The following is a 24,441-nucleotide window of genomic DNA, read 5'->3' on the forward strand; positions in this document are numbered from 1 at the left end:
TATAAATCACATGAATCTCTTGAATTTTTTTCTGAATTTTAATTTAATTTTTTTTTTTTTTTTTTACACCTTTGGACTAATCCATTATATTTAGATCTAAACAAGTACTTCACAGAAAGATAAACATCTTTTTAAACATACATAACAGTACAAATGAAAACAAAAATATCTTTTATCTTAGTTTACTCAGAAGTTCAGAGTTTAACCCTGAAGGCAGACAATTGTAGGAGATAGTTTTATTCTACAACAAATGAAAACATTTTTAGTGAAAGAAATCTTGTAGTTAAGAATCCAAGATATTTCTATGCATCACTACAATGCACATCAAGAGAATTGCATGAACATAGTTTGCAAGTTAGATTTGTGTAATTTCAGTGTAATTTAACAACCTGCTAGAGCAGAGATAATACTCATCCTTTAAATACAAAACATAAATTTCACACTTGCAAAGATTTATTCAAAAAAAAAGAGCTCAGACTTAACAGTGCTCTCAGTTGCATAATCTCTTATCTTTACTATTTCTTGCTTGAAGTGACAGAGAAAACTTAATACAAGTAATACTTTATGCTGAAACATGGAATTAAGATGTAAAAATGAGAAGTGACAAGGCTCCCATGGGAAATAAAAATTTAAAATATGTGTTGAACAACTCTAGGGAAAGAAAGGAGGTGGGGGAAAAGCAGGGGGAGAGAGAGAGAGAGAGACCCAGAATGAATGTTGACAGTTTTGAAGACAGAAGTAGAAGTAGAAGGATCCTAATTAAGCATGAAGATCCAGAAAAATGCTTTACTGTTCTTTGTAATGCTACTCATCAGACCAAGGAAAAAAAGAAAGTTAAAAAGTTTCCAGAACTTAACAATTCTGGGTTTGCTGTTTAAGTTTTAAGGTACAACACACCTAGCGTGTTTCAATTATAAGATACAATTAACTAGACAGACATGCCAAATACATACTACATATGCATTCTCACCCAGACGTATGCATTTAAAGCACACCACTTAAAATCCGGAGCGCCAGCATAGCATCACTAATCCATCTGAAGGGACTCACAGCAAGGCTTAGATTTTCCTACTGCTTAATTATTAAGTGCCCACAAGACTGAGACCCACTCAGTCTACTGAGGAAATTGACAGACTGGAAATTCACCAGGTAGGCTACAGCTGCACACGCAGAAGTTAAAAGCAATCATTCTTTCTCCATGCACCAAGCAGAAACCCAAAGCACTAACTTTTGCTTTGTTCAGCTCCTTTTCAGGTCTTTTATAGATAGATAGTGAAGCAGTGGAATTGCACCTCTTCAAACACGTGCCCAGATGAACACCTCGGCATACACACTAATGTCCACCATCTTTTCCTATCCTTGCATCTATAAGCAGAAATTTGTAAGCAGAAAATCTATTTATTCAGGTATTTTATTAGGCTCACTCAAATTTTACATCCCCAGTGTATCTTCCCTTCTTACTAGCTGCACTGTAAAAAGCTGGATTTGCTCAACATCCTCACTACAATATATAATCCTATGACATTCTATCTGACCATTTTACACAGAAGACAGTGCAGAAATATACTTCTCCCACAGGGATGGTCATATTTTTTCCCAGGAACACAGCCAAATAAAGATGGATCCTCTATAGACTTTTTTTTTTTTTTTTTTTTTTTTAATCATGCTTAATTTCTATACAACTGAGTGCTATGTTTGTTTTTTTTTAATGACAAAGTTAGTCCATAGTTTATTTAAAGAGCAATCTGATTCAAATCATGCTAGCGATAGAATTTATCAGCTATTTTCAAGAAATGAGCAATAAATCAATCTTTGTCAAGAAGGTAACGCAGCAATCATCATCTTCAATAAAACGCTGCCTTAAAAAGAAAAAAACAAAAAACAAAGCTGAATTTCTCCTCCATTTTCTACAATACAAACCAAATCCCTTGGTCCACATTTTAGATGAAATTTTACACATGGATACACTTCAGTCCCTCCCCCTAAATGCTGTCAGGAATGAAAATGCACAACAGTCTTATAAGATTTTAATGAAGAAAACTTAGGATTTTTTCCTCCAGCATTCCAACTTCTATCTCCATACCCCAAAAGCCTATGAAAAAGATGATTCATGAGCTGTAAGATGAGAACCTACTACACTCCTGTTATCCACCACAACTAAGATAGACTATGTTTCTGCTTTAAGGTAGCAATTTCCTGATAAACACCTCTAAGTTATGCAAGTTGCATTTAAGGGGCTAGGAGTCAGAGAGGAAGACTGCTAGTTTTATTCTGGACCCTTCCCTAGAAATTGCATTGTTCCTTTCAATACATTCTGCTTCCCCATCAACTTCTTAAATACTAGAACATAGCATAAAGAAGATTTCAGATTACAGCTTTCTGCTGCAAATTAGTATGGCCCCTTTGAGTTTCTGTTAATCGTTATTAAAAGATGTCTTAGGATCCTTTTAATTTTTAAAGGTGTGTGAGCAAACATTTTAATTAACATGCTAGCTAGTAATGCTTGCTTGAAGTATAAAATTAACTATTTTAAAAATAACTTTCCCTGTGTTCACTCAATATAAAGCTCCATTCAAAACGTCGTTGGTGAAAACTTGCTTGCTCACAACTTTTGTATTTTCTAATACAACAGGTTTTGAGAGTCTAGACTTAGATGCTAAGTCATAATTGTGGGGATTGAAAATGCAGATAAACAGAGTCATGCCCGAAGACCCATTACCAGAGGTTATTCACACAGACCAGAAATTACTACCTTGGTTCAAATGCTCAGTTCTAAATTACTAAACAAACACTGCACATAGACATCTGAAGTATACATTGATACTTAAAGCCAGCTCACATAAATTTTACTGATTTTTATCATCATTTTTACTCTAACACTGAGGTAACTATTAGTGGGCTAAATCATCTTTGTGAATATGACCATAATAAACCATCAAGAGTACTGCATAAAACACCATATCCACATGTTTCACAGGCACAAGTGCAAATCAAAAGACACTAAGTGAAAAAAGAAAAGCCAATGAGCTCCCTGCTTTGACAAATTCAACAATGTTTGAAGACACTACTAGTTTATTCACAGCAGAGATGGCAGCAGGCGAACTAAAGCCCAGCCCTCAAGTGACCCAGTCCATAATCTTGTTTTCTAGTCCAAGCACTAAACAAAGGAGGTAGGGATGAAAGAGTATTTCCAAACTTGCCTAGAGCTAAAAGCATCTGCAATTTTAAGGTATTTGAGTCCATAAGAAAGAGATGAAAATCTTATACAAATCAACTCTGTGCACTCTAGTTTGATTTCTAAAAAGCCAAATCTCTCCCATCTCTTTCTGTGAATAGAGAAAACTATGTAAAATGCCTGAAAATTAAGAAAAACATCTCAAAGATTATGTTACCCTGAGTTCTTGGAAACTCCTGTCAGTAGGATGAGACTAGGCAATCAGTGGCAGCAACATCTAAAACCTGCACAGCAAGATTTACAAGAGAGGTCACCTCTTCATTCTGCTTTACATAAGTGGGTTTCTGGTTACCTTCTTTCACCTCCTCCTTCAGATGAGGCAAAAAACAGAAGAGGAGAATGAAATGCCTATTTTGAACCGTGCAATAAAGTCATGCCTTCTCAACTGGAGGACAGCATCTCATGCAACAGATCTCCAACAAACCTTGCAAAGTCTTTTGAAAGAAAAAATGAACAGACTGTCAGTGGTGCTGAAACAAACAAACAAACCCTGAAAGCCTTAGCATTCAACACTTCCACAAGTGAATACTGTCCCATTTTGCTCCTGAAAGTCATAAATACCCTACTAAAACCAAGAGCTAAAAGCTGGCCACTTTATGCTTTGGAAGCAGAGAGAGCTGTAGTAGTTCTGGAGAAGCTGGCAAGGCTGTTTCAACTGCCATGCTGGCTTCCTGAAGGCTCCACGTGCTTTGCAGCACAAAGCCAACAGGACCCGCACTAGGATCATCCAATTATCGAGTGACACTGGTGCTGCATTTAAGATCTCTCGTGAGTTCCACACGGCTCAAGAGCCAAGACAATCCTGATGTAATGTCAGCAGGACAACCAGTGTGGTACTATTCTGCAACCTTTCGGCTTAACTTCATTTTTAAGTTGCCAAAATCGACACTCTGGTTTCTTTAACGTCCTAGCTGTCACCAGAATTTACTTTTCATTTGGTCTTAAAAAAAAAAAAAAAAAAAAAGCAAACAACAAAAAATACCAGCCTCAACATCCTCATAACAACATTAATACAAAATGAACAAACCCATTAAGAGTGCTGCATTTACAACCACCATCTCCTGATTAAAAAAAATGCTTATTCAGGTGAAGATTAAATACACCTTATAAATTGATGTGTCAACACCACAACAATCTGCAGATTTCATATCAGCTCAATGCTTTCATAAATCACCTGTAAAGCCTCAAAGTTAAGTACTTATTGTCACGGAGCAGGCTATAACTAAATAGAGTGCATTAATCTGTGGAAAATGTCAGCAGTGATAAAGGAGCACCAAAAAGATTTTCAGCCAGATGCAATCTGCTCAAGGGAGATGTGATATCAGGCAACAGAAGGCATGAAGCAAAGCCTTCATTTATTCAATTATTGGAACATATCTCTGAGGTGCCATTTTAAATAATGTTGACCCATTAGTAAACAAACAAGAAACAGAAGTCTTACCAAAAAAATGTGAATTGTTCATTCCTAAAATGTTTTTTCCATAATATCCAAGACACTGTAACTAATATTAGAATTGTCCAATTTCATTTCCTTGCTTAGCAACACAGAATCTGTTCCATTAATCTTTTTGTTGTAAAGCACTGATTCAAGGCCTGTATGGCAATTGCAAGAATTTTTTGGGCCTGATGAACTTAGGTGCAAGCTTCCAGATTTCAAAGGAAACAAAATAAGCAGGTCTATAAAAAGAGAAGCGTATATATTCCCTGAAATGTTTTAGATGAAAAAAATAAGAAAGGTCTGCTGGGGGAGGACTGCCTGTTGAATCTGAAGATCTTACCCAACATACAAAGCATTTCAGAAGCCAACTTCAGCTGTCAAAAAAGTGCTGTGATTCTTTGTACTCTTAATTCCATTCATTAGCTTAAAACCTTTACAACCTGAATGCTTTACAAGAGTTGAACAATTATAGTAACTCTATAGTCAATTGATTTAAAACACATCCTGAAAAGTAAGCAATTAGTCAGCACTTCTAGAAGGCACTTAAAATTCCCTTCTGTGGTGAACAATACAGACAGAAGTGAGAAAAAAGTTTTGATAGTGCTTCCTAAGAATAAAGCTGATCTAGTTGTCTAAAGAGTAATTTGGGGGCAACTTTCATGATGATAATGAAGACTCTTCCCTGAGAACAAAAGGGCTGTAAAGGTTAATAAAATAAGAAAAACAGTAGCACAAATTTACTATACTGCATTTTCAAGCCGTACTTGCTTGAGAATCTGAATACACGTGGCATGCTTTATTTATTTATAAACGCACACCGAAGTAGAAAAACCTCTTTTCCATTTGGTCTACTTTCATGCAAACAATTCCTAAATGCTGCTCTTTTGCACATGAGGTGGTCTACCACCTGGTTTTCCCCTAGCAAGAGTTAGTAACAAAGTGTATGTGTTATTCACAGTTATTGATCCTCTTAACAGGGTATTATGTTTAACACTAGTCTGTAAAAAACAGTCAGAAAGGACAACAAGGACCCAGAAGCCTTCCTGAAACAGCTCTGAAAATCCTCAATCCACTTCAAAAGAAGGCTGAAGAAGCATTGCAATCCTACTTCATCTAAGGTTGCTTTTCTCCCCTGGTACATGCACGTTTCATTGACTGCCAAGACAACAAAATGGGAAAACATAAAATAAATTGCACTACATGAAAATAGAGAAATAAGAAGCTTAGACTTCTGAACATACACAAGAGATGATTAGTAAGAAGACTCCAGGCATTTTAGATTCTGATGATTTCCTAGACAAAAATACCAGAGTAAAAAGTTAGACTTGATGGCTGTGTCACAACTATGAATTGAGAAATGTTTTCCATTAGCAAATGTACTAGTTACTGTGAACTGACACAGGCACCAAGTCTAACTTCTACTCTGGTACTTCACAGTTACACATACGATCTCACACACAATTAACAGATGGTTTGGCAGTGGCAGCAAAGGTTACCTGCACCATTATCGTTGCTGTAAGCATGCTCTGAAAGAGAATGATCCCATTCTTCAGAACTACAACAGCACTGAGCAGAGACTTTCAGAGAATGACAGCCGAGTATCCCACATCACACAACTTGCTAAAAAGATCTTCATTTTTTTCCTACACAGGACACTGCCTAGAGAACACACTTTACATTACTGCATATTTGTGCTAGCTAATACTATTAATAACATTTTTTTTTTTTAAAGTAGGCATTCTCATTTTCAGTAAGATAAATGCATATATACATATGTATATACATATGTAACCAAGTCCCAAATATATAAGTAGATTCTGGTATTACTGGATTATGAAATACTTAGATTAACTATACTTGTCAAATGAACTTAAGCAAAAAAATTGAACTTGTGAATAGCAATCATACTGTACAATGTGCTGCAAAATAACTTAATGACTTGGTAAGATCTCATAAATCTTTATTTGGAATAATCGTCAATTGTGAATAAGAGGAGATGGACTAAATTGCAGGAAAATGACAGGGGTTTTCTTTTCCAAGTTTCAGATTCTATTAGCTATTTTTATGGCTTATTCCTGCTACTGTCCTCCAGACAACAATGTGTAATCTAAACATATTTATGGGGTTTAAAAAAAAAAAAAAAAAAAAAAAGTACCTATTAGAGGTGCATTCACATAAATAATAATTAAAGCACCAAACGGTACTTATTTGAGAAAAAAATAAACCCCTGTACTGAGGTTACCTTTCCACTGACTTGTCAAAGTTTGGAAGATATTCTGCAGTGACACCGCATTTATTAAAAGCAGAAATGCTTTCTGCCATAAGGCTGTATACAAGAATTGCAATAGTTTGGTTTTTGTTTCTTTTCTTTTTTTTTTTGATGTGCAGTATGGTAAGACAAAGTGGATGTATCACTGGATTACCATTCTGTCTCACTAAAACATACTTCTCAAGTAACAGCTAACAAACTGACTTATTAAAAGATTTAGAAGAAAACAAAATCTTTTCCTTCAATTACAGCTTTTTTTTTTTTTTTAAATAAAAGCAAGCAAACAAAAAACCCCCAAGCAACTGCAGTCATATTGAAATGTTTTTGCCTATTGATTTAACAGATCATCAGTATGGAAAAAGAGAAGTTATGAGTTCTCTTTACCTTTAATCTATTTCACTCTTTTCATTGGAGTTTCTCTTCAAGTATTTTGAAAGACTGCAAGAGTACACTGTCACCTAGTTTTGATCACTGAATGCATTACCACACAGAAAATACAAACACTCAAAAAGACCAACTGGCTTGACAAGTGTTATTCATAACTAATAAGAACCACTGTCTCTCTGGTCACAAGCTAAATCAAAACCATTTTGACTCTATTTTTCTTCCCTTCTCTCCCAGCTTTGGGATGGTGAGTGGAATGGGCACGAATGTGTTACGTCTTTCCTTGTATCTTTAAATGGTCCTAGAATCTAGTAGAACCCATGCCACCATCAGCTCTGATTTATAAGTAGTAAAGATATAAGAAAAGAGTAAGTCCACATTCTCAATATTTGAAAAGCTAAAAAAATATATAAATAATGCGAAGGAAACATTTCTTAACATATTGTCAAAGGCAGGTTGAAACTTGTGAAGAAAACATTGAGGTTACAGCATTCCTAACGCAGTTCAGAAAAGAAATCCTATTGAACAAGAAGACATTTTTCCTTTGTGGAGGAAATACCCAGACACATGAGTTGAACTGATCACATTATAACGAAGCTGCAAGCATCTAAAACAGTCCTTATCTTTGTAAAGGAAAAAATGCATTGATTCCCCCCCCTCCCCGGCCCCGGACAGGGGGGGGGGGAAAATTAGTTTAAGTGGCAATATAATAGATTCATCTTCTTGTTAAGGAGAAAAAAAGAAAAAAAAAAAAAAAGTATAAATATCTATACAAAACAGTATTCAGAAGATTACAAAGCATCAACAATATTCCATTAGTCCTTCACTCTCCTGAGCCAGTCACCTCAAATATGACAAACATACACACCGGGTAACCTCAAGGTAGCCATTTACAAAGCGTCACCAAAAAGACCACTGAATTTAGCAACCACAGCTCAGTCCCAAGAATAACAGAGCAAAAAGATGATCCTTTAAATCACACCCAGAGACTGAAATTAGAAGAATCGAACTTGTTCTAGAACGGGCTAATCCAAAACACAGTTTTTTCCAAACAGAAGTTCCCTGTAGAGTGAGAAGATGAACTTCTCTATAAACTTTGGTTAAATGATAAAGCATGCCAAAATACATCCCAAAATGTTATTACTGTAGTCTATTTTTCCCTGCTGTTTCCAGGAAGCATAAATTTTAACAATGAACAAAGACCTCCAGTTTGATGCTGCAGTGAGACACAAGTCTGATGGCTTGATGATTTTTTCAAGCACATTACATCTGTTTTCACCTTAGAACTTCCACATTTATGTCCACCATCTGCACTACTGCCAAAATAAGCTTCCTCTAGTACTCTTCTTGAACATCTGATGACTTCTAGTAATTCAATGACATGAACATAATTTCAGAAGTACAAATTATTTTCAAATCACAGTAATAGAGCAACAACACAAAATGGATTCGAATAATTTCAGTAACAGCACCACCGATTATTTAAAATCATTCCACATGCAACTAGCAGCAAAAACAATCCCGTTTCTAACCATTTCATTTTAACAAAGACTTACCCTCTTGCAGGATCTAAGGCAATTGCTCTGGGTTGATCCAATTCTTGCCAAAATAATACTTTTCTCAATGATCCATCTAAATTAGAAACTTCAATCCGATTTGTTTCAGAATCTGTCCAATATAATTTCTCTCCCAGCCAGTCACATGCCAGCCCATCAGGTGACAAAAGTCCAGAAACGACCACATTTTGTACACTCCCAGATTTATTGAATTCTGTTCGTTTAATGGCTTCTTCACTCACGTCACTCCAGTATATCAACCCCTTTATGAACACGAAGTCCACTGCCGCTGCATCTTCGAGGCCACCCACAATTACTGTGGCATTCTCCTTCCCATTGGCAGCATCCACCAGCCTCAGGTCACGGCGGTTTGCATACAGCAACAGTGGGGCAGCTTGAAGTGGGAGAAATAAGGGGTGGGGGGGACAGATAGACATGTTAACAACACTCCTATTAAGAACAGCTTAAGGCCTGATGTACCATTGCAATGAAACTAGCAATTTAAGGGGGGGAGGAGGAGAGGGGGAATAATGGGGGGAGACATTTTATAGTTTAACTGAAAAGCACGGATTCCAAGCCTTTCAAACAGTACTACAACTCAAGATGGTAACTTTGTAATGCACTGCTCGTTATTCTGGGCTCTGCTTTATTAAAATTAGATTAAAGGAGAAGGCAGAGAACAAAGAAAATGGAGGTCTGAAGTGCCCAAATGACACTACTCTGTAAAGAAGGTACTTAAATAAGAATATGAAAGATGAAGCTATAGTAGCTTTATAAGCACTCAGTGCTTACCCATCAGAGCAAAGATTCAATATGTTTTGTCCAGAATTTGCTAATATACACCCCACAAACTTCAATAAAAATATAACACACGTCAAGCCATCAGAGACATTCCTGTGTTAATACCCTGAAATTATTTTTCTTAGGTATTTTACATATGATATACAAACACGCGATGAGTGTGCAGCATGAAAGGAATGACATTTTTTAGCATCAGTTCTAATATGAAGAGGTAGGTAGAAAAATACCTATAGAAACAGACTACAATAAGTACGTTAGAACTCAGCTCTACCACTCTTACTTGCTTCCTGCATCAGTTTGTGTGATCTGTACGTTTTTCATACAAATACCCAGCAACAACAATTAATGGAAAGTAGTAACTATGAAAAAGGTCTGTTTTTAAAATGTAACATGCCCTTTTAATGTCCTTAATGTCAAACCCCTTTAATGTCCTTAACCACATGCTATAACCTTATGAAAATTCCACTCATTCCTACTTCAACAAATGGTGAACTAAAATCTAGAGTTTTTACCACTATCAGTAAGCATACCTGCCTTTCCCTACATTTACCTGGACACTGTAGCAGCAGAGCCACACAGCAGTACCAAGACACAAACTACAGCTGGCATCTTCTATGCTTGTCTAGCTGTCACTACCCAAATTTAACAAAAATGCTCCAGATTTATTCATCAGTATAGACAGGCATTTAAAATTCCTAGCAGGATGCATGTCCTAACAGAAAGGCCTGCATTTATGTAGGCAGCGACGTGCACAAGCAAATGTTGAATGCTACACTGCCAGAGCAGATACAGTTCTTGTATGAGAAACTCACAATGACATTAGACATACTAATGTCTAACAGACCACACTTCAGAAAACTCAAAAGTTAGTTTCCAAGATCAGACTATTACCCTCATTACCACAAAACTGTTTGTCAAAGAAAGTGCTGTGCATACTGGGAGAAGCAGAGTCAACTTAAAAGTTCCTTAATCTACCTCCAACCCCAAAAATTACACAGATGCTGCTATATGTTTGGAAGCTATTTTCTTTCCTTCTTTTTTTCTCTTTTTTGAAAACTAAATTGTTCAGGCTATCTGCCTAAATTTAGAAACACTGAATTTAAACTGATTCATGTCAAATTTTAGAAGCTTCAGACAGAAAGCTACCTGAATAGCTTGAGGGAGGAGCTTTTTTGTTTTTAAGAATTCTAGATTTGTATTCCCTCCTCCAGAAAGCAAATTTTTATTGTGCAGGAAAATACTCAGTTTAAAGATTATATTTCAGTGGAGAAGGAATAGACATCTTTAAATGAAAGAGCAGAAACCTTGTAATAAGTGTGTTTATTACCTTACTTTGCTATCATCCTTCCCTTCTCTGCATAATTCCCCATCCCCTAAAGATTTAAGACAAATCACATTAGCTTCTTTTAAGTGCGGGCTGCTTACAAAGACTGCACTTTCAGGGAAAACACAAACAAACAAAGAACACTATTCAGTAAATTGAAAGCGATAAGAAACAGATATATGATATGACCACCTATTTTTTAAACGTTGCATACAATTGTAACTCGAAAAATCTAGTTAATAGCCAGCTCAGTGTCACCCAGCGCACCACAGTACCGTGTGCAGCCAACTGGCAGAGCTTGCTCTAATAAGACAGCATGCCCAGCATTTGAAAAAAGGTAAATCCACACACAAATGAGTACAGGCTCCATTATTATGTACAACACGGAGCAAGAGTCCCCACGCACACAGCATGCAATGAATTGGAACACCAGGCATGTCAAGTGTAATCACTGAGGCCTGAAGGCACTGCTGAGCCTAACACAGCTGCCTTGCATAGGTTATTCACTCCTTGCTGGTGCTCAGAGCTGGCTGAGGAGCAGCCAGAGAAAACGTCCTTTTCATGAATGATAGCAGTGATTTGAATGACAGCTCAGAAAAAGCTCAGCTACACATCAGATGAGCAGCTTCATGCAGATTGATTCGAAGCCACAACTTGTAGCACATTCCACAGGGCTGGCAGATGAGGATATTAAGCTTTCCAATTCGTTGTAACATTCAAGAATGAAATATATATCACCAAAATAACAATAAACAGGTTTGTTCCCCCACCCTCTCCAACCCTTCCTGGAAAATACGAAGGTTCCAATATCCTATAAAATCTAATTTTTGAAGTTGGCAGCGTTAGTACCAAGTAACTTTTTACTTGACTCAAATAGCAATGCCAAAGCAAGAACTACGCCAGAAGATTCCATTCTGCTCCACATAACTCACTTTAAACAAAGTACAGGACCCAGAGATGCTTTCTTGAATAACAGTAAGGAACTATACTAATAACCCTAAGGGAAGAAATACAAGAGGAGCTCCTTTCAAAGCAAGGCAACTATTTTACAGTTTAAGCTATGACGGGGCAGAGATACAATTCAAATTTACCTCTTTTTCTTTTTAAATAATTACTTTAATATGTTCCTATTTTCCTTTCTATATACATCATAAATAAGCATTTTAATTGCATCAAACTATAAGATGTTGGAAAGAAGTACTTACACTCACTTAAAGCAAAAGGAAAAACATCTTAGAAATCAGCAAGGGAAGTCATAGCAAAAGTTGTCATATTATCTGCCACCTGAGAGACCTATCTGTAGTTTATTCTTCTAATTAAAGTACCCAGAGTTTCAGAATAACTTTTGTTTGTGCCAGCCAGGAAGAACAAATGCTTGCTCAGAGCCCACAAAAGGTTACATCTGAACCACAACAAAAATTGTTGCTTAAAAATACCACAGCCCATAGGATGTAAAGTGGTGAACCAATTAAAAAAAAAATAAAAATTGAATAGACAAAAACACTTTAACTTTTTTTCAATTGAGAAGTAATTATAGTCTGTCAGAATTTGTCATACTTTTAACACGTCCAGTTGCCTGTTCCATAAGCTCCTGCTTGCTCCTTTTCTATTTCCAATGATCCACGACACCTCTGAGAGTCACATGGTCAATGTTACCTAGAACAGGTTCATTCTCTTGTACTCATGGTAATTCAGCCTGGTCATGGCAATTAACATCAACTCATTTTCCCCAAACCCTTTTTAATACATTTCCAAACCTTGGCAATGCTGTTCTTCCCTCTCACATAGCTACAGGCCCACTCCCAAGCTGATTTAATAAATCAGCAAAACGTTTGCCTTGGCTAGTGAGTTGAATCACCTCAAAAGAGGTTCAGCAAACTCAGACATGAACACGAGGCGAGCAGCAGGGTGCTGGGAGGGGAGCAGCTCCCCCCTCCCGCTGGCAGCTCTGTTCCAGATGAGACTGCAGCAACAGCCTTCTCCTCAGCTCCAGTTCCCATTGTAAGTCTTCAGCCCCCCTTCTGCATTGGCACTAGCACCCAGCCAGCATCACAGCAAGATAACGCAGGGAGCTAACTAGCAGAAAGGACAGACCACCTTAGTCCTTCCTCATCTGCCAAAAACTAGTTTATAGCCAGTTGTCAGCTCGAATAAAATCAGATAAATGTAAATACTTGTACAACAGGGTGAGGCACGACACCATCTTTGATAAATAAGCTGAACCAGTTGTTTGTGAACCTCCAATTCAGGAACAGGACCTTCCAGACTAGAGGTCTCCACTGTAGTTTGTGGAACCTCCACCAGAATCCCAGTGCTGCCAGTCATGCTGGGGAAATGTTCACATATGGAAAGAAGTATCCAGGCAGAAAGGCACTGCTAATAATTGTTACACTGGAAGATGATGTCTTCAAATGGGAAAACAAAAATCCCTCTCTACACATATTGGTGAAGAAGTCTGAGCATTTGAAGTTACTTAACACTGCCAAGTTTACTGACATGAGGACAGCAAATACAGTGACTGGAAAAAGGGAGACACACAGGTGAGACACACCAAACAGCCATGCACTTTCCCAGATGAGGCAGAGGAAGCACAAGGAATTTGCCAGACACCTTGATGGAAAAACATGCATCCATAACCAGACCACACAGGAAAGAAAAGCAAGGAAATAAGTACAGACAACCAGCAAAGATCATTAGCTGCAATCTCCTCAAATCCGTTGTGTACAGAAAACTCCTTGTATGTACTACAATCCTCCCTTTTCCCAAGATGTCCCACAAATAGCCAACAAAAGAACATAAGACAAATTCTCTTGGAGGTGAGCATCTAGGTACAGTCTCCTTCACTTCCCAGGTTTCAAATTTCTTCATTACTGCTTACACTTGGCAATTCTGTCTATTTGGTTTCTTTGAATGTCCAAGCTCTGCTGCTCAGCCTGGAGAAAGAAGGAAAAGGTTTTGCAAGTTTTGACTTCTGGGTCCTACTCCTCATGTGGGAGCAGAAGTAGTGTTGTAAAGAAACAAGTGATGATTTATATTCACAAACAAACAAGAAATCTCCAGGAAATGCAAAGAAATTTCAGCACTGCAAGCACCAGGATTTTTCACCAAATGTTCCATCACAGTAGCTGCACCAATTTAACTCACACAACTGCTTTTATACATACTAAGAAACTGACTTAGCAGTAGCCCCTATCCCATCTTAGCAGTGAACGGAGTGCTCTCTTCTGTCTGAACCTCCTTACTCTCACAAACATACCTGCAAGACGCTGCAGGCAGCCAGACTCGAGGAAATTAACCTGAGGCAGCCCAAGCTTGTTGGAGGAGTCTAAAGCATATTTCACATCCTAAAGTCATCCAATGACTGTTCAGGTCAACTCTGAAGGTCAGAGGAACAGGCAGGCTTGTCAGTGAATGGGAAGAGAATATCAGTACCAAAGCAAAGACACCAAACAGCAGCAATGGCACTTGGATTCTGCACCAAGTCTCTACTGTAGTTTTGCAGGACTCCAGCCATACAGGAACAGTTTGGACCAACACAATCCATGCAAGACTTGCTGGTACAAGGGACAGTAAGTAATCCTTTAACCTGCTTTATAATGGGGAGAAAACTTCCCTTTCCAAAGAATCAGAAGAATGTGGGAGGTAAGAGAATGAGGGGGGGAAAAAAAAACCATCAGAGGGAAGGACAGAAACGCCAGGTTCAGGGATACAAAGCCAGCAGACTTTGCATAGTATAGCAAAAGCACGGACAAGTGAAGTAATGAACTCTAGCACATCACAGAATCACAGAATGGCCAGGGTTGGAAGGGACCTCAAGCATCATGAATCTCCAACCCCCTGCCACATGCAGGGCCACCAACCTCCACATTCAATACTAGACCAGGCTGCCCAGGGCCCCATCCAATCTGGCCTTGAACACCTCCAGGGACGGGGTTTCTACAATCTCTCTGGGCAGCCTGTTCCAGCACCTCACCACTCTCTCTGTAAAGAACTTCCCCCTGACATCCAACCTGAATCTTCCCTCCCTCAATTTAAAACTATTTCCCATTGTCCTGCTATATCAAATGTAAACAACTTTGGAATTGCAGGCATCACCCACAAAATACCTTCTTGGCGATAAACCCAGTAGCTGATGATTTGCAAATTATCAGAGTCTCAGTATTTAGTAGTACACTCTCATTGATTGCCCATCTCAGGAAGAGTAAGGTGTCTTGGCTCATCTTCCCATAACAACCACTCTCCTACTCTGTACCACTGCAATCGTATGGGGATAAAAGACACCACTTTGAAAGGCAGTTAACACATTCATCACTTAATATGGTGAATTAGTCTTGCTGACAACAGCCTACGTTGAACAGAGAGCTATGTTCCCAGGCCAGGCCTTTGCTTGCAGCCACATATAAAGCTACGACCTTCTACTGATTTTAAAGAGAAAACCCAAAGTGGCAAGCAAATAAAGGTGGTATGACAGCAACACAACACACTTTCCTTGAACTACAGTAGACTCTAGAAAGGTTGATAGAGATGTATGGCCATGTAGCACCACTGTCCATGTTAACGTTTGTAGAACCTCATCACTATGCTTTCCCATTTCCTCAAGCATCCTCATAACCTCCCCCTTTGCCACTCTTCCAGTTTCTTTAACAGCTGTCAGAACAATGCATGATGCTGCAGAAGTTTCCCTGGATTACTGGAAACACCTCAATACAAACAGTTAAATGGAAAAGTTAACCCACACATACACTGCTGCAAAGCATCTCCTGCTTGCAAGGTATGTTCCTGCATGTACATTTGCTCATGCAGAAAAAGTGAATCTTATTTTGCCATGCTCTAACAATTAGAGCCCTACATCTGAATAGGGATAATATTTTGCAGTTCAAACTTCAAGCCATATGATGACAAATAAGATGAACAGATAATACTGAAATAGAATACTGTTCTTCACAGCATCTTCTTCTGGCATCATCATTTCCTATGGAGCTTCTAAAAATAAGAAAATAATTAAGAAGCTTGTATCAAATCACTCCTGATGCTGTTGAAAGGCTGTGATCCATTTAAGACCCTCCACTGAATTAAAGCACATAGACACTATGCAGTGATGGTAACAGAGGCAGTTTATTTCCCAGCACCAAGGGAGGCTGAAGGCCATAAAATAAACATGGAACACCTACAAGGCTGACAAGAATACTCCAAAGCCTGCTGCTAACCTGGAATGATTTTTAATCCATGGCTGTCCAGCCTGGGCAGCACAGCTGTGTGGGGATATACATCTGGCTGAGAGCAGCCTGGGAGCCTCACCCAGACTTCCCTCAGCTCCCATAGAGACAAAAACCCACACACTGAGCAGCACCACCAGTCCTCCTTCAAACCAACATTTTCCATACCAACACAAAGTGGACAGTCATTGAGCTACCCTCAGACAACTCTGTTAATGAATTATCCCAGCTGGCATGCCCACCCTACATGGTGGCGTTCTTAATAACTCTTGAAATATGGTTCATGAGGTTAAAAAAAAAATTTAAACAAAATACTCCTTAATTTTTTGCTTTAAAATAACTGAAGTGCTATCGTGAAGCTGCAGTGAAGCACGACCTTAATATTTAGCAGAGAAAACCCAAGAGGAGGCCTGAATAACCAATCAAACAGGAAAGTTGTTAGCACTACTAAGTGCAGCACAAGAGTAAGCAGCATCTCTCAGCTGTGCCACAAATGTGCAACCGATAGGAGAGGGGAGGCGGCATCACTGCCCCACAGGTCTGTCACATTGCCATTGCTGCTTCTCTGAAAGTACCATCAAATAACAGGTCTGCTTTCTGGTGGTACCGCTGGCTGTGCTTCCCGGGTCAAGTTTGGTGAACAGCAGCTCTATCGGTGCATCTATCATAACAAGTACTGAGAATAAAACAGAAATGTAAAAATCTATCAGCCCTACCAGCAAAATGCTTTCGTTCATACAAGTCAACAGACACTTCTGTTCACACAGTTACAACTCCAGACAAAACATTATCAAGAATTTCGCAAAAATAGGAAGGATACACACTGAAACAGAAAATAGATTTAGAAGAAAATGGAAACAAAGCACTTGCATTACAAGCTTAAAGCTAAGAATTCCATCAGCCAAAAGGAATTCAAACTGAAAGCGCATTTTAAACACAATCTTAAGACCATATCAATTTTACTACAGACTGATAAATAGCCATTCCAGTTGAAATAGTTAACAACTATTTTGTAAAGAGTAAGGAAAGATGTAGGTATGCTTACAGATTTTGAAAATTATTGCACTTTTCTTTTTGCCTTTTGAAACACAGTTGGACTTGCATGACTTTTATTTGATTTTTTACTCTCAAAAACACATTCCAGAATGCTTTATGTCAAATTTTCAACATGTCTTGCATTAGAAAATTAGAAAGGTGTATGTAGACAAACAGATCACTGTTTGAAAAACATGGATGGTCTGGTCTATTTTACATTGAATGTAACTTAATTCTGACTTAATTCTGGTAATCCAAAAGAAAAAAAAAAAAAAAAAAAAAAAAAAAAAAAAACAAAAAACACCACCAACAAGAATCCATAAACATGCAAACACAAAGAACAATAACAACAAAAACCCTAGAATTATAAACATTAATGATTATTCCTTACCATAGGTAAAAGGGAGACTTTTACCTAAGTTTCTGAATTATTAGAACAGTAATTCATTTTCCAAACAAACATAAGAAGAATCACTACAAGGTTTACAAATTATTTTTTCCTTCTCTTCCATTGTTCTTAATTTTAATATTTCTACTCTATTCATGTTTGTGTGGAACAGAGGATTCTTGGATTCCTGTAGCGTTAATATTGTAAGTAATAGTAATACTATGAGTACAAGCAAAAATTCTACTCCCTGTTTTGATGGAATAATAATCCAAGGAAAAATATCTGAAATTCTGAGTCACCTTCCACGTGTCCTTAACTGCCTCAATTCATGCAAACACACCTGTCACGTTCTAGAACTGCCTGACAATGGATACAGGAGAATGCTTATTATTGAGCTATTTTGGAGGCATAAACATTTAAAAAAAAATAAAGAAAGGAAAAGAAAAAAAATGTGCTTTTCCTATAGGAAAGGATCAAGTGAAAAAAAAAAAAAAAAAAAAAGCAGGAGGATAAAGGAGAAAACTATAGTATCAGAGAATGAAAAGAAGTGATTTTTGATCAAGCAAAATAGTTAGCTGATTAAGATTTTTCTGTGTCAGATACGATTACTACTCAAATCCGACATCAAGAGCTCACACATGGCCCTTATAAGCAGAATTAAAACTATAATCCCATTTCTGCCACATTTATTATATCACGAGGGAGTAGTTCTATTTAGGTAATGTGATCCTGTAACAAGATACCGAAAAAATCTGCATGAATGTTGCCATTTTCCATGTCTGTTTATATTTAAAACATTTTCTTATTGTTCTATTCATATAAATAATGAAGCTCAAAAAACATTCCATCTTCTTAAGCTGACACATTTTCTCCAGATTTTGTAACACTTTTCAAATGAAACAAAATATTACTTATCCATCGAACTTCTTAAGCTACACTTTGAGTAGCATGTTCTTAAAAGTATACTGTAAATCAAATGCAAAGGGCTATTGCAGAATTCACATTGTGCTCACACAATGGCCTGGGCTGGAAGGGACCTCAAGGATCATGAATCTCCAACCCCCTGCCACATGCAGGGCCACCAACCTCCACATTCAATGCTATACCAGGCTGCCCAGGGCCCCATCCAACCTGGCCTTGAACACCTCCAGGGATGGGGCATCCACAACCTCTCTGGGCAGCCTGTTCCAGCACCTCACCACTCTCTCTGTAAAGAACTTCCCCCTGACATCAGCATGTTTGACTCCATTTCAAAACAGGTAGGCAACTGTGTCAATTGCTTTGAAATAGAAAGGTCTGTAGCATGACAGTCATGAGGACACAAAGAAAACCCTATTTTTGTAGCCATAGTGCAGGGGGATATGACAAAAAAAAAAAGGAGAAACAACAAGAAGTTCATTTTTGCTTGCAAGCACCATCACTGCAGCCAGACCAAGCAGGCTAAGTACTTCTGTCCACACAAAGTAAATATGGAGCCTAATCACACAGTGAACCTCTTTCCATAAGTACTCACAAACTGCAAGAATATCTACAGAGCTCAAAAAAGGCTCTCTACCAGTTGACTTGCCTGCCAAATACAAATAGGAAAAAGTTGTTTAATGTTTAGGGTCGATAGCCAGCAGTTACATACAATCCATCAGAGACACAACGCAATGCTTTCTTCCCTAGCCTTGGACAATTACTGCAAAAGAAACATGCAGCTTCTTTGTTTACAGCATATAAATACTCAGAATTGTTAAACTCTGAAACTGCACAAACCAGGTGTAAGGTGGTTGAGGTTATTAAAGGGGAATTAATTTCTTTCACCTAATAAACAGAGGCGTAACGCATCCCCCGCATTTGCTCTACTCACAAGCATAGTCCCTGAAAACCCATCACCTCCACAAGCTGACAAGTCACACTATTTAGATTCAACGGCTCATCTCCTACCGAGCAATGCCAGCTACTCCGTATGACCACACATGACCACTCCTGAAGTCTGTGAGGTGAGCCTGTATCCACTCTCCCCACATCTTTCTGAGCAGCTTACACCACTTGGTATAAGCCCATCTACAGAACATTCCTTACCAACATAAACTGCATTTCACTGGCAACAGTTCCTTTCAAGGTACAAATGGCCCTCCACGTGTCAGCACAGAAGTGGGTGGCAGCACAGAGTTTCACCAGCCACATACATGTTATGAACTAAGACTGTCCCAGGTGAGCTTGCAGATGAGGGAGGGCTCCCCAGCTGCAGGTCAGGCACACATCAGGTCTGACAGAGCAGCTGGTCCTCCCAGAAAGACTGCATCTCTGCTATCACTCAGCAACAGCACATACTCCTCCTTGTAGGACAAGGATTTGAAGAAGCCACCGGCAAAGCAACCCAAGCAGTTAGCATTTCATAGGAAATTTATGAGGTTAAATATGCTGAGGACAAAGAATACAGTGTCTGAATCTGAAGACTGGCAGCCAGAAGAGATGAACAGTGACTGATCAGAAGCCGAGAGCTGTTTCTCTGTTTTCTTCCCCTACCCCACTCCCTCAGAAGGAAAAATACTATCTGTGCTCAATTTTAATTAGAAAGTAAATCCCTTTATATATGCATTGTTGCTGATATTTTGAAGCTGGCATTTTCGACCTGTGACATCATCATAAAGGTAGTTACATATGTCCAAAGGAATCAGATTTCTCCAGTTCCCAAAGGCAGTTTAAAATGTTCCTATGCTCCAGCTCTTGACCTATCATTCTCCAAAAATATCTACCCATTCTACAACTTCCAGACAAATTTCCCTATTTTCTAGAGCTCAAATGCAGATGTAATCCATTCACAAAGGAAAAAAGGAAACCTGATTAATGCTCCTCTAACCAGCATTTCTGAGAAACATAATTAAGATTCGGACCCAAATATCTGTACAGAACTCCCACTGAAGGACACAAGGAGCCCATCATCTTTATACACCTATGACTAGATCCATATACCCACAACTTCCTCATATCTTCAGCACACCTTGCCATAAACACTTCTTTCTGTCCTAATTTTTCTATTTTTCTGTTAAAAAAAAAACAACAAGGAGAATAAAGTTAAAGCAGTCTGATGAGAGCAAGCTATCAGAGAGATGCAATTGCAAAAACTATTAAAGCAATGCTGGATATTTTGCAACGCCTTAAATCACACTAATTTTAGAATGTACTATGGAGAGATGAAAGAGGAAAATGCATTGGAAATCACAGCAGACAAAGTTGCACTGATTTCTAAGGAATCACACAAATGGAAAATGTGACCAGAAAATGGTCAGTTCAAGCTTGGGTGGAGAAATGCCTCATGATGAATACAAAATACATATATTTATATATATATATTTCCAAGTCTTATTGCTAAAATTTAAGAATTGTATTAGTCCAAGGGTTGGAGACCTCATGCTTCATCTCCCGCCTGACTGCTTCAGAAGTAAAAAGCCTTATTCCACTTTCTGACTTTTGGAGAAAAACACCTCCAGTCAGCTTAGCAAGTCCTGAACATTAAGCTCTTCTAAACTACGTGCAAATGAATCTACCTAAAAAGATACAAAAAAGAAAAGATGCTCTGCTTATCAAAAGGAAGTTACTCATAACAACAGATTCAAGCTCTCTTCTGAACACATAAAGGGGCTTTAAAATGCCCAAAACCAAACAGACATCTTCAATTCTTCACTAACTGATTAGTTAATCAGCACAAAGGTCTGTAACATCCACTATAGTCTGCACAAACATCTTTGATAAGATCTCTATTCAAACAAGAGCTTCATGCACTTTCTGCACAATCAGGGTTTAAAAAAAAAAAACAAACCAGCAATTGCATGATGACTAGAGATATTTCTGGGACAAGAGCAAGCCAAGAATACTTGGGAAGGTAAAACCTCTTTAACACTTTTTAATAAGTTGAAACCTGTCTCACACTTACCTGCAGGTCCCTGACAGATGCGATGCAACTGCTTTTGCCTCTTTGCAATTGCCAGTTACCTAAGAGCTTAACTGGTTTCACAGCTGCCGTGTAGAACACATAAAGTGACCAGAGGCCAGGTCTTACTCACTTGTCTGTATGCATCCTAGGGGACCAGCTTCACGAAACACTGCTCATGTTCAGAGTCCCCCAGATCAAACCAAAGACCAAGAGAAGAGCACAAAGGCTGGGCTGGTGAGACTCTGGGCAGGTTCCAGGAAAGCAATCCCTTTCTTCCATCAATCAGAGTAAGGCACGAGAGAGGAAAAAAAAAAAAAAAAAAAAAAAAACCAAAAACAACAACTCACACAAACCTCCACAGCCAGCTGTCGTGACATCAGCTCATCTCTTACAAATCTGAATAGCTGTCTTTGAAAAGTCAGTATGGTCTGTTTATCACAGTTCTCAGATTACTGGACAGAAAGGTGCCTTGGGGTATGCTTCCAGTTCTGGATCATAATGGTCTGGTACTTCTCCAAGTCCTTACTAGTTTATATGGCACCACTCTTCCAGAGTTCACTACCAGTTCTGTTTTTCCAGATTGGTAAGCCATTTTTCTTGCACATTTGTGTTGTGCTTTTGTTTTTTTTTTTTTTGTTGCTCTTAAGTAAGAACAGAGAGGCAAGCTCTGTAAACAGAGGATGCTGCAAGTCACATAGGTATTATTTTCCAGGTTTCAATCTCCAGTGCTGTTGACCTAGCAGCCTTCACAGCACCAAATTCACAAACCAAGTAGTGAACGTCATAACATCAGCTCTACTTTCATGTATAAACTTATTCATACTCATGCTGGCACTGCCTCTGCCTCATTAAAGAACAGCTGACACTTCATACGAACTCAGCACATCTTATTCAAGCCAATTCTGCCTGCATACATGTTGTTTATTAAGAAGGACACATCCATTAAAATTTTATTTTATTTCTTCAGTGTTCAGCTGTTCCTGCTGTTTATATCATCCTTAAGTAACAATTAAGGAAATTACTATCATGTCACAAATAGAAGACTATGAATTTAGGTGGAAGATCCAACAGCAGGAATGCATTAATACAGAAGAAAGGGAAATACTGCTTGGATACAAATGTCTTCGGCAATAGATAAAGATGACAGATGTGAAGAAATGACAGTCCAAATAATTTACGAACTGAATGTTTCTTCAAAGTTTATTATTAAACATCACTGGGTATGCTAAAAAGTACAGTAGCACGTGTCACTATTTTGAAATTAATCTGAAGAAGTGACTGTCACAACACCAATATCATGCAATGGTATGCACACCAATGCGGCTGCCATTTGAATTCAATTGCAATTGAGAACCAAACGAACGGTTTATTAAGAACAGGTATGGTCGTTACATAATAAAACTAACTAATCAGGAAACAATTCCTCTCCATGCTTTGGATCCAACCTTGCTTTTGAAAACTGAAGTTTCGCTGCTCCAATTGGAAGCAAACTGTTACACAGTCCATTTAAATAAGTATATTTGTAGCCTTACAAACAGGATACAATATGGCAAACAGATGCATAGGAAAAAAAAAAAAAAAAAGGGAAGGGAAGGGAGTAAGGAAGAGTGGAAAATTTTTGTTTTGCGGAGCACCGAGCAACCGGCTACACAGCAGTTCCTTCTTCCTTCAGCCTGAAACACCTTTATTGATCTTTCATGTAAAGCAATAAACGTTGTGAACAGAGTAATTTTCTATATCAAAACGTGGTTGATGAACTAATAGTTATTAACCTCTTCCATCTTCTAGCACAGAAAAAGAAACAGCAAGATGATGGATGCAAACATCACAGGTGATTTCTTCCCAAGAAGAGCAAACGGAGAGAAACTGAGGCAGGAGTTGAGTTCACAACACCCAAAGAAACCCGGTTTGCACGCAGAGACAGAAATCATCCAGAAGCAGGAATCGCAGCGCGGGGCAGCGAAACCCAGGTGTCCTGGGGGACCGGCAACAGCCCCTTGCCGAGCACCGGGGGCCGCCCGGCAGCGGGGAACCCACTTCTAGGGATACTCCCGGGGCAAAGGAGAAAAGGAAAAAAGAAGGGAAAACGAACAGCTTTGGCGCCGACACGGAGAGCGGCGGGGCGAGCTGAGACACTCGCGCCTGAGCCGCGCTGCCGCCGGCAGGGCCGCGGCTGCGGAGGGAGCTGGGGGCCGTTCGGTGCCTTTTTGCTCTCTTTTTATTAAAAAGCCAAACTTGAAGGCGGCAACAATGGGCCGGCCCCGCCGGCAAGCAGGCCGCTCCCCTCCCGCCCGGGCAAACATGGCCCCTCGCAACACGGCCGTCAACTTTTCCCCACCGCCACCTCCTCCTTCTCCTCCTCCTCCCGCCCCCCGCTCACCTTGCATCAGGGAACAAAAACTGCAGGCGAGCAGGCTCCGCAGGACGGCCCCCATCTTCCCTCGCTCCGCGCTCTCACCGGCGGGGCGGCGGCGAGGAGCAGTCCCTCCGCTGCCACTTCATGCTGCCCGGCGGGCGGGGAGGCGAGGAGGAGTGCCGGGCAGCGGCGAAGGGCGGCCGCCGAGCCCCCCTAGCAGGCCGCTGGCCCCGGCGCGCCGCAGCGGCACCGAGCGCTCCCCTGCATGCCGGCCTCCGCGCCGCCGCCGCGGCCGCTCGCCATCCACTCTTCGCTCGCTCACTCGCTCGCCCGGCCTCCGCCTCCGCCGGGCGCGCACAGGCGCAGGGATACAGCCCTCCTCCTTCTCCTCCTTCTCCTCCTCCCCTCCCGGCCCGGCCTGGCCCCCGCCCCGCGCCGCGCCCGCCCGGCTCCGCGCTCCCGCCGCACCGCCCGCCTCCTCAGGCGGGGAGCGAGCGGGCGGGCAGAGGGCGGCGCG

The 24,441-nt window shown here is 39.6% G+C and overlaps 1 protein-coding gene across 2 annotated transcripts in view; it reads right to left on the reverse strand.

Moving 5' to 3' along the window:
• LRP6 (LDL receptor related protein 6) overlaps positions 1–24,084 on the reverse strand; it is a 124,028-nt gene extending 99,944 nt beyond the window's left edge. For both annotated transcript variants that reach the window (XM_042834935.1, XM_042834934.1), the window contains exons 1-2: positions 23,949–24,084; positions 8,883–9,276 (exon numbers count right to left, since the gene is read on the reverse strand). In XM_042834935.1, the coding sequence (XP_042690869.1) occupies positions 8,883–9,276; positions 23,949–24,003 (449 nt within the window). In that variant the 5' untranslated portion in view covers positions 24,004–24,084. The remainder of the gene's footprint in view (positions 1–8,882; positions 9,277–23,948) is intronic.
• Positions 24,085–24,441: the final 357 nt, after the last annotated feature.

This window comes from Centrocercus urophasianus, unplaced genomic scaffold, assembly GCF_019232065.1.
Source record: "Centrocercus urophasianus isolate 14NV4802_14NV808 unplaced genomic scaffold, USGS_Curo_1.0 seq_5, whole genome shotgun sequence".
Taxonomy (NCBI): Eukaryota; Metazoa; Chordata; class Aves; order Galliformes; family Phasianidae; genus Centrocercus; species Centrocercus urophasianus.